Genomic DNA, 11,627 nt, shown 5'->3' on the forward strand with positions numbered 1-11,627 from the left:
TTTTTTTCCCCAAAGATTTATTTATTTATTTATACAAGCACTGGGTACAGTTAGAAGCGCTGGAGGGTGAGAGAATTCACCAGAGCCAGAGCGGGGAGCAGAGCAGGCAGAAGGACCGAAGTACACTGCTAAGGGGAGCAGCGGGTGGCAGGAGAGGTCTGCGCGCCATGTGGGACCCTCCTCCAGTGGCCAGGGAGCACCTGGGGATTGAACCAGCTCTGCAGAAGCTGCTGGCAGCTTCACAACCCAGCGCTCAACGGCTGTGCCACCGGGGACGCCCCAGTCTTGTTCCTTGTCTGTTTTTAGAAAAGTTTGGTTTTAAGTATGCTTAAATGTTAATGAAAACAACCTGAAGAGGTTAAAGAAATGGTGAGGTTGAAAAAATGGTGAGGTTGAAGAAATGGTGAGACAGAACAATCAAAATTGAGTTTCTCAACACATACATGTATCAATACATTTACGTAAACCTTAAATATATATAATTTTTTTGTCAATTATACCTCAAAATTGAAAAAATAGTAAGTTTTTTTAAATGGAGAACAGATTAAGAGGTTAGTTTAGAATAGGGGAAGCACTATCTCTTCCACTGAAACCATACAGTAAGTAGGGACGTAGGTACATTTATAAATTTGGTTGCTAAAAGTTAAGCGACTATACAGCATGGCATCAACGGTGTAAGTTTAAATATTATGAAATAATCTGTTCCTTGAAAATTATTTTTCTAAATTAAGAGTTTAAAATATACATCAGCATCTAAGTTAAATGAATTGCTCCACTCTTAAACCTCAAACTTAGAAAATTAAAAGGAATTTATCAAATGCCTACTCTGTACAAGACACTATTATCAATACCGTGTGGAATACAACGAAGCTCTTACTCCAAATATTTGCAGAGCCTGTTTCCTCCCTTCCTTTAGGACTCTGTTCTCACATTCTATTTTATTTCTCCCCATTAAACTTACCACTACTAGACATATAACATTTATTTTTGTTGTCTGTTTCCCCACTAGATCAGAAGTGCCTCAAGAGTAGATACTTGTTCTGTTTTAGTCATTGCTGTATCCACACGTATCAAGAACAGTGCCTGCCACAAAAAGGAATGCAAAATAAATTTTGATTGTATGAAATGGTATTCCTTCATTTCAGAAAGAACAAGTGTAGTATTGTTAAAAGGAGGAAAATGAATATTTAAGGGCCATATCAATATTTACAAGTGAAAACATTAAATACTAAGTATGATATAAGAGGCCTTATCAAAAAGTGGTATAAGAGTTCATAAGACTGTTAATCAATCAAGACAAGGTCATAAAGAAAGGTGTAGAAAAGATGGCATCTGAACTGTGTCTTGAATGCGTGAGCAGATTTTATATGCATAATTCAATGATTTTTAGTATAGTCATAGAGTTGTGTAACCATGATCTTCTAGAATATTTCATCAGCTCAAAAAAAAAAATGCTGTATCCCTTAACTACCACTTCAAACTCCCCCAATCCTCTCAGTCCTAAGAAGCCACTAATATGTCTCTATATATTTGCCCATTCTGGACATTTCATATAAATAGAACCATATAATACATGGGGTTCTATAACTGGCTTGCATTTTTACTCGGAAAAATGTTTTAAAGGTTCATCTATGCTGTCATATGAATCAGTACTTAATTCTTTTTCATGACAGAATAATATTCCACCTCATGGATATACCACATTTTGTTTAGCCAATCCTCAGTTCATGGATACTTGGATTATTTCCACCTTTTGGATATTATAATAATAAAAATTCTATGACCATTCATATATAAGTTTTTATGTGCTAAAATTTTAATGGAATAAGTGAAGGAAGGAATAGAAATATTTTGGATCATTCAACTCAAAGATTACAAATTCAAGATAAAATTTTCACTGGTCTGAGTCAAATGAAACAAAGCAAATTATTATTATTACTTAAATTTATATATTTTTACATCATTTTTCACAACGTATGCATCTTCTTTTGATGCTTTTTTTTTTTTTAAAGATTTATCCATTCATGCATACAAGAGCTGGGGTACAGGCCAGAGGTGCAGGGGGTGAGAGGATTCACCAGAGACAGAGTGGGGAACAGAGCAGGCAGACTGACCGAGGTACACTGCTAAGGGGAGCAGTGGGAGAGTCAACAAAGGTCTGCTGCGCCATGTGGGTTGCTCCCTCGCTGGCTGGGGATAGAACTCGTGCTGCAGAGGCTGCTGATAGCTTGATAGCATCTTAACCCCTTGAGCCACCAGGGAGGCCCCACAATGTATGCATTTTCATCTTGGTTATAGTCCCAAACAATTCCCACCCCCCACCCTCCGTTTTGATCCTACTCCCTGCCCCCCATAGTGTGTCTCTGGTTTATTACTCAGCAATCAAAAAAGATAAACTCATGCAATTTGCAGCAACATGGATGGAGCTGGAAGGGATCATGCTCAGCGAAATAAGCCAGAAAGAAAAACAAAAATACCAGATTGTCTCACTCATAGCAGGAATTTAGAAAACCTAAATAAGGACCAGGAAAAAGACTAATTACAATAAAGTAAAAATCGAAATCAACAAGCAACTATAAACCAAAGCAAATTTTTATTGCGGTTAATATATTCATGTCAAAGGACTATCCTTTATTTTTCAACAATGTTCTTCAAGTTTCTTTTTTATGTTAAACATCCTTTTAAAATGAAATGATGGCAATATCAAAAGGCAGTTTTGATAATTTACTGATTAGGTAGAATATTGTTTTAAAATTTATTTCTCTATTAAATCCAAAAATCTAGGAAACATTGTTCCTTGGAGAAAATGACACAAATGAAAGAGAGACCCTCACAAGATAGCCTGACAGCCAAAGACAAGGAGGGTGCACATTTTCTTTCTTTAACAAGGAAATTAAGAAAAGTGATTAAATTATTAAATTATTTAATAATTAAACTAAATTATTAAAGTTATTGACTTCTGGATGTCACTTCAGTCAATAAACTAACTGAACTACTACTATAGGAAAAACAGGAATTTGGTGCTGTGCAAAGAGACAAAATAAAACTCTGTCTCTGCCTTCTCATAACTTAGTCTTCAATGGAAGAAAACAATCCATCTCTAGTCATTGTTTGCATTTCTCATCCTTCAGAAAGAGCAATATTTGTGGTTAAAAAAATTCTTTCTAAAAAGGAAAACATGACTATTCCTATTGTGCTTACCAGTTTACCTGATTATGTGTCAACGTGAGTGGCCACGTGTACAAAGGCAAGCAGTACACATACCTACCCTTTAAGAACTAAAGGGTAACTTATAAGTTATAAACTTAAACAGCTCTAGAAAAAAAATTTACTATAGGTATTTAGTTAAATATTATTTATGTAGGGTTTTCAATTTAATAGCAAATAACTACTGACTACTACCACTCACTGTTTTAAGCACTTTATATTTGTTAACTAATTTAATCCACCTAATAATCTTATGAAAAATTACTAGAGTTCTATAAGATATTATTAATATATTAAGATATTACACTTACCTTTGCAAGCATTAATGTTTAATTACACTAATTCTGCTAATGAAAGTTTTTATATATTACTGTATATATATTTTTATATATTACTGTTTATATATTACCGTATCATTCCCATTGGTATACAAACATACCGTAACTTCTTCCGTTAAAAAAAAAATCCTCTCAAGTTCACATTCCACTTGCGGAACCACATTTTTCTGATCCCTTTACAGCAAAACTTACGAGTCTCTATGAATTGCCTCCCAACTTCTTGCCTCTCAGCCTCTCTCCGGCCATTCTGCGATGCTCTTGCCTCAAATACTACTGAACCCACTCTAGTCAAGATTAAGAAATGACCTCAAATTGCTAAATACAATTGTTAACTTTCAGTTCTCATCTCATCTCAACTATCGGTAGCACCTGACACCAGCAAAACACTCCCCTCCTCGAAATACTTTTGTTTTCTTCATATCTTACTACTGCTGCTCCTCAGTCTCCTATGCTGGTTCTTCTACAGCTCCACAACTTGCAAACATTAGCGCACCCAAGGCTCAGTCCTTGGCCTCCTCTCTTTTCTATCTACAATCACTTCACTAATAATCTCCTATTCATGGCACCACTAATATGCAGCTTCAACAGAGAAGGGAGGGTTTTTTGGCTATTTTGCTGATGCTGACCCTACCACTTAAAATAGTATGTGGCATGTAGCAGGTGCATGGCAAATATTTGTTCAATGGATGGATGGATGAATAAATGGCTTTCAATATTATCTGTAAACTGAGGACTCTCCAATTTATATCTCTTGCTCAGATCTCTGCCCTGAACTCCAGATATATCCAGTCATCTATCTGCTATCTCCACCTGAACGAGTAATAAACACATGAAACTTAACCAAGTTCAAATGAGAACACCAATCACCACCCCCCTCCCCCAAGGCTTCTCTGGCTGGCTTCCACTTTTGTAGCAAAGTGCAGCTCCATCCTTCTTGTTTCTCTAGTCAAGAATTCTGAAATCATTCTCTTTCTCTCACATCACATGTTCAATCAGCCAACAAATACTGTGCATTCTGCCTTCAAAATATACTCAGCATCTGACTACCTTTCTCCAAGTCCACTACTATCACTGGTGCCCAAACCATTATTTCTCAGCAGGAGAATAATCTTCTGCCTGGTGCTCCTGCTTCTTAACTATCTCCATCCCCCAATTCAGTCTGATTCAAAACCACAACCAGAGAAATTTTTCCAAAGTTAAGTCAGATCACATCACTTCTCTGCTCATAATCCTGCAATTATTTCTACTGAGTAAAAGTCCAAATCTTAACAACTGCCTATAAACCTCTATTCAGTCTGGCCTTATTATTACATCTCTGACCTCATCGCCTATTTTTCCTTATTTATCCTGCTCCAGTCACATTCGTTTCTTCCAACTAGTAAGCACATTTCTACCTCAGGGCCTTTCCCCTTACAGTTCCCTCTGCCTGGAATGCCATCCATCACCTGCTTCATCCCCTTATCCAACTGCTACCTTCTCTGAGTTTTTCTGGGTCAACAGATTTTAAATTACAACTCTACCCCTACCCCCTTGTATTTTTTATCCCCTTTCTCTGCTCCATTTTTCTCCATGCATTTTTCGCCACCCAATACTATATTTTACTTTCGGGAACATATGCCCCCCAAAGACAAGAACTTTTGTGTGTTTCATTCACTGCTATACCCTAGTGTTTAGCTACAACAGGCAGTCAATCACCTATTTGTTGAAAGACTTCTTTCACTTCCACCAGGAGTCCTGACAATCAGCTAGCCAGGTATTTCAGGAAAGAGATCCTAGTGCTTCTCTAAGATTTCACCCACTGCTCTGATCCCCAGAAGGATTACACTTTGCCTAGAAAGAAAAACTGTTCTTTGTCTAGTCAACCACAAGGCGGAGTTGCGAGGAAGAGCTGGGCAAAGAGAAATCCGATTATCTTGTTTTCCTTGCTTTTCCTAACGCAACCTCAAGGTGGAAGAAAACTGGATTTCGTGGCCAAATGAATGATTTTCTCCATCCATGAGTTACCTAGGCACACACCAACGGGAACATCCAAAACCACAATCCTTTCAAAAGTCAGAAGGAGCCCAGAAGACACCAGTTGACAGGCCACCGGGTCTGGGTGTTTCTTTAACTCTCCCCCTAAGAATCCTCCAGGAACCCAGGGCCCGGGCTCCGATCAGCCGCGGCGCGTAACTTGCACAATGTGCAGCACGTCAGCTCGGCTCAGGCTGCCTGCACTCGGGCAGCGAGCTCCCGGGTCCACTCCACTTACCACCTCCACGCACCCACCATTCTGAGCCCGCATCATAACAAGCAAGGCGACCCCAGGAGTGAGCTCGAGTGCATGCCGAGCCCCGATTTCTCCACCCCGACCCCTCTTTCCACGGGCTGTGGACTCACCGCCACCTGTTGATGCCCACGTTGGAGGAGCCCGCGAACCAGGGGTCGAGGATGTAGACGCAGCGGATGGTGTCGGCGCCCTGGATGCACTCGCGCAGGGCCGGGTTGTCGTGGAGCCGGAGCCCCTTTCGGAACCAGTGCACGGCGTTCACCCCCATGCCGGGGGCGCGGCGGGCCCCCCGAGCCCCTGCACCGGGCCGCCTAAGGAAGCCGGGTCCGGCTCATCACCGACACCTCCGCCTCCAGGAGAATCGCCGCCCGCCGGGGGCGAGGGCAGGGCGGCCGCGGGGGGCCCCGGAACACAAGGGCCCGCGGGGGGGGCCCTTGGGGCGCGCGCGGGAGGCGCGGCGGGAAGATGAATGGAGGGTGCCCAGTCCGCGGGGGGCGGGGGTGACGCCCTTCAGGCGCCGGCGCCCGCCGCCGCGGCCGGGACGAGGCGCATAACTTGGGGGGCCCCGGGCCCCCGCTGGGCGCGCAGGCTCCGGGCGCCCGACCGCCCCGGCGGCCCCCGGAGGCTCGTCGCGGAAAGGCGAGGCGGCCCCGGCAGAGAGAGCCGCCCGGCCGCCCCGAGGGCTGAGGCGGCCGCGGCCCGGGAGCTCACGCTGCCTCCCGGCCGGGCACCGGCGCGCGGGCGCGGGGCGCGGGCTGCGGGGAGGCCGCTGGACCGTCGCCGGCCGCGGACCGGTCCCGAGGCCGCCCGGGTGACTCCGCCGCCCGCGCCGCGTCAGCGGCCCCGGCCCCGCCCCCGGCGCCTCATTGGGGCGCGCGCCCCCCACGTGACCACCGGCACCTCACGTTTCTGAAGTGTGTTTACTACAGCGGACCTGACGCGGGCACCTGCCGGCGCCTCAGCCGCTTCCGGGGGCGGCAGCCGCGAGCTCGCGACGCCAGCGGCCCGCGCCCGGCCCGCGAGCTCCCCGCGCCCGCCCCTCCCCCGTCCCGGGGGCCCGCGAGCGCCCACGACGGCCGCAGGCCCCACGTGAGGGAAGGCTCGGCCCCGCCCCTGGGGGCCGTGCGTGGTCGCTATTGGCTGACGCTGGCTGAGACCCGGATGAGCACGGGGCTGCGGGAAGCTCGCGAGCGCGCGCCCGGCCCGGGATGGCGCGTGCGCGCTCGCCGCGTCCACAGGGGAGGGGGGCGGGGCCCGCGGGCGGGAGCGCGCTCGGGGAGGCCGCGCGGGGAGTTGGGCTTGGGTCCGCAGACTGAGAGCGTCCTGCGACCTTCAGCGTTGGCCTGGCGGGGTGTGGGGACCGCAGGGATGGAAGTAGAAGGGACGCGGGCTCCACAGAGACGTGGCGCCCAGTCCATGTGCTTCAGTCTACCTTTGCCCAGGGGGACCCTGCTTTGGGGTGTGCTGACTTGGCGCCCCTACATAATCAGGCCCTGGAGATGGGACCCTGGAATTTGCTGGGGTGGGGGACAGGGGAGGGAGATGATTGACAGGACTGGTGCTAGACGTTTCTGAATTTCTCAAAAACAGGGTCTCTGTCCCGTTGGGGTTTTTTGCCTCATTAATACCCAGAATGGTGCCAGACCCGTGTGCATTCACGGTTTTCTCCAATGAATGGGTTAGTGAACGTCGTTTGACACCAGTGAGTTTAGCAACGTTTATAAAGGAGGAAAATTTGGCTTTTGTTACAGGTTGTATTGTGTCCCTCTAGAATTCATATAACCCAAGTATCCAAGTACCTGTGAATGCTGCCCTTTTTTGGAATTACCATCTTGGCAGATGATCAGGTTAACATGAGGTCATTAGGATGGGCCCTAATCCAATATGACTGGAGTCCTTATGAAAAGGGGGAATTCGGAGACACACACTGGGTGAAGGCCTCTGTGAAGATGCGAGCCACAAGCCCTAGACCAAGGAACTACTCTTAAGCCAGGAGAGTGGCGGAACAGATCCTTCCATAGTGCCTTGGAAGGAACATGGCCCTGCCAACAGTTGAATTTCAGCTTTCTGGCTCCTAGAACTGTTAGACAGTAAATTCCTGTTGTGCCAACCCACCACCCCCATTTAGTGATACTTTGTGACAGCATCTAGAAAAAAAATTCAGGGGTAGTGTAAAATCAATCATCTAATAATCCAACATATCTGGATATGCTACGGGAAGACTGAGTTCGGGCCACCTATCCCCATCAAATGCCGAAAAATAGAGATAGGGATTGAAACTTTAAGATGCACTTTAATCAGACAACTGGAAATCTGGAAGATGGGCGGTTAACATCCTAAAGAAGCAGCCTTAACATTTCATTTCCAGCTGGCTTTTTATAGTGAGTTAAACAGAGACAGTTCAGCAGTCAACAGGACTTCACCCCTGCCAGGAACTCGGGATGTCCAGCCCTTGGAGTTCCTTATCGCCCTCCTGGGCACTGGCCCCCAGCATGTACTAGCGAGCTGAGGCTAGTCTTCAGATCGCATGACTCCCTGCATTCCTCCAGAGGTGTCCTTGGGCTGGAAAATTAACTCAGAGCAGACAGGCCATGACCAATTGTGTGTGCAGGTTTCCTACCATGCATAGTGTCTTACCTGATCTCCTCCCCCTCCTTAGACCCCATCAGATAGACTTCCCTACCCTGACTTTAGGTACCAGAGGGAGGGTATAGCAGCCGTTCTTTGATTCCTTAAAAATATTTAAAATGATATATAAGAAAACCCTTTGGTGTCTTTATAAAGTATTAAACAAATATTCCTTTTTTTTCCCCCCTAAATCAATGGAGATGAGCCCTGGGTAAGTCCCACTCGGAGGGTCCCCTCACCCAGGCAGAGGATGGGGCACAACCAAGCCCTTACTTGGATCTTGTCATACTCCAGGGCCTGTTGTATTTATACAAATACTGTGTTTCATGTTTCATTTCCGGTAGTTTGAAAGTAAGCACATTGTGTCTAAAGACAGAAGAATTGTTTTCAAGCACCAAAGGAAACCGTGGGAGGGAGAGGGTGAGCAAGACATGGCAGATCTGTGCAGAGTTGACTTATGTTTGCCCATTGTTCATTCAATAAAGTTGCATTATTTTTTAACAGACAGCTGTATGTGGGTGTATAGTGTAACTTTCATTTACACATAAAAAGTACTAATTTATTTTAGGCGCATCAGTACTGATTTCGCTTGCCTTGAAGACTGAAGGTTTTATAATTAGGCATCTATATTGTTACTTGAATGTATTTTTGTTTGGGGGGAAGTGTAACCATTTAATAATAGCTATGACTTACTGAGCACCCACTATATGGTATGTACTTTATATAGATTATTATTAACCCTCATAATAATCTTGTGATGGATCGGTGATAATGAATAGGCATCTATGCTTTCTGGCCTGATTAATTCATCTATAAAATGAGAGAATTAAACTAGATGATTTCTAAGTTTTCTATATTATTTTAAATTCTAGGATTCATGTCAATGCTGACACGAGCTCAAAAACATCTAAGAAGGGCCTCCCCGGTGGCGCAGCTGTTGAGCGCTGGGTTGCGAAGCTGCCCACAGCCTCTGCAGCGCCAGTTCGATCCCTGGCTGCTCCCGGCCACCAGAAGAGGGTTCCGCATGGCGCACAGACCTCTCCTGCCTCCTGCTGCTCCCCTCAGCAGTGTACTTCGGTCCTTCTGCCTGCTCTGCTCCCTGCTCTGGCTCTGGTGAATTCTCTCACCCTCCCGTGCTTCTGACTATACCCAATGCTTGTATAAATAAATAAATAAATCTTAAAAAAAATCTAAGAAAAGACCTGTTAAATATTCTTTTAACTGCCAACAATGTTTGAAAAATCACCCTTTGATTTCATGAGTATCCTTGATAAAAGTGTGTTTGCCTGTAAAGTGAAAGTCTGTGTTTTCACCTGACCCCACCTTGGAGAGGTAGTTTTTTTTTTTTTAAAGATTTATTTATTTATACAAGAACCGGGGTACAGGCCAGATGTGCGGGAGAGTGAGAGGATTCACCAGAGACAGAGTGGGCAACAGAACAGGCAGACTGATGAAATACACTGCTGAGGGGAGCAGCGGACAAGGCAGGAGAGGTCTGCTGCGCCATGTGGGATTCTCGCGGCCAGCTGGGATCTAACCTGCACTGCAGAGACTGCGGACAGCTTCACAGTGTAGCGCTCAACCTCTGGAGGCCCTGAAGAGGTAGTTTTTGGCATGTGTTATCAGCACACAAATAATGAAGGGACAAACAGTATGATCAGTTTGTTCAGTTTTGATATGATGTAAATGTTAGACTTGTAACTTTTGGCTGAGTCCCCACCCACAATAGAGTCTTCGGGAGACTGAATTTAAATGTATTAATGGATCATTGTTTCATAAGGTAAACTGTGACTCTCACATCAATATAAAATGAACACACGTCAAAAGATTTTATTTAACTTGCTAATGAAGGAGGGAAACAGGAAGATGTTGCAGTGGAATAAAAAGAAATTCCAAAAGGCCATCAGGAATTTTAAAAATGAATTTGTTTACTATATGCAAAAATATATGCAGAACTGCCTCTTCTACAGAAAAGTGTGAGAAGGGAAGTCAATTGTACTTTCTCTGGAAAAAATTCATTTGCATGTCCATGGATAATACTCATTTACATTTGCTATCAATTATCCAGTTTACAGAGTTGTAAAATAGTTCAAAGATAATGACAGACGAGACCCAGTCATCTTTTTTTCTCATTTCAAAGCCATTTGTAATTTTTGTCACCTCTTTAGAGAGGTATTCTCTGCTCGTGCTAAAGAGGTCCCTTTAGTCTCTATCATAGTTCCCTATTTATGTCATCATAGCACTAATTATGATTTATATTTTAGGTTATTTAATTATTTACTATCAGGCAATCTATGCCTGTCTCTACTCCATCTGCAAGCTCTGGGAGGACAGAGATAGTGGTTTATTGTATTCTTGGTTATTTCATCTGCACCTGCCACAATGCTTGGTCCTCAACAGACTCCCAATGTTCTTCGAGGCACCATGGGACACTCAATTGATCACATCAACACCGTTCTTCATCTATATGTCAGTTATCAGTGTATTGCCCTTTAGCTCCACATTCAACTTTCATGCCACTATGTTTATGAAAATAAGATCCTGTGAGCATTTTTCTATCGCCACCGGCACCATGTTAAACATTGTTAGTAAAGGGTGCTGAAGGAGGAATGCCAGGTCTGGTATGCTTGTTTTCATTTTCCCATAATATGAGGGCTAGAGCTCACATCTATCAAGTTTCTGTGGCATGCCGGCTGGTGGATAAATAGTGACTCTTGCAGGCATCCCTGCAGACAGCTATCCTGCCTCAGTGCCTCCTGCATACTGGCCAGGCATTTCCTGGGCTCACTCCCAGCCATGGTTTTCTCCCCAGCAGCCTTGGCCTCCTGAGTGCAGATCAGCTCTCGTCCAGGACAAAGAATCAACCTTTTTCCATTCAGTGCCTTCAACCCAACCACGCATTCTCCAGTGAAGAATGAACCAAGCTTGGAGAAGATCTCTCCCTTCCAAGTTTGTCCATTCTTGGGTACTCTCTCTCAGTCCTGTGGTATTTTTCAGTTTCCTTCCCCCTTTAAAGTCAATCCCGTTATAATTAATCATTCTTTTTATGAACCTTCCCTCTTTATATTTACCATGTGGTCTCAGTCTCCTCATTGGATCCTGATGAATACAATCCATTACCTGATCAAGTCCACAAAGATGTACTTGTAAGCAGCTTTCATGCTTGTTCTTATGCTTTTTCTTGA

At 44.8% G+C, this 11,627-nt stretch overlaps 1 protein-coding gene across 3 annotated transcripts in view; it reads right to left on the reverse strand.

Annotated features, from left to right (window-relative positions):
* The window catches only part of LOC311188069 (cryptochrome-1), a gene marked incomplete at both ends in the record, with an annotated part of 32,676 nt that extends 26,594 nt beyond the window's left edge, over positions 1 to 6,082 (reverse strand). For 2 of the 3 annotated variants that reach the window (XM_084259839.1, XM_084259837.1), the window contains one exon: positions 5,925 to 6,082. In XM_084259839.1, the coding sequence (XP_084115965.1) occupies positions 5,925 to 6,082 (158 nt within the window). The remainder of the gene's footprint in view (positions 1 to 5,924) is intronic. The other variant, XM_084259838.1, reaches the window with a different exon arrangement.
* Positions 6,083 to 11,627: the final 5,545 nt, after the last annotated feature.

Source organism: Talpa europaea (assembly GCF_964194135.1).
Source record: "Talpa europaea genome assembly, contig: HAP1_SCAFFOLD_157, whole genome shotgun sequence".
Classification (NCBI taxonomy): domain Eukaryota; kingdom Metazoa; phylum Chordata; class Mammalia; order Eulipotyphla; family Talpidae; genus Talpa; species Talpa europaea.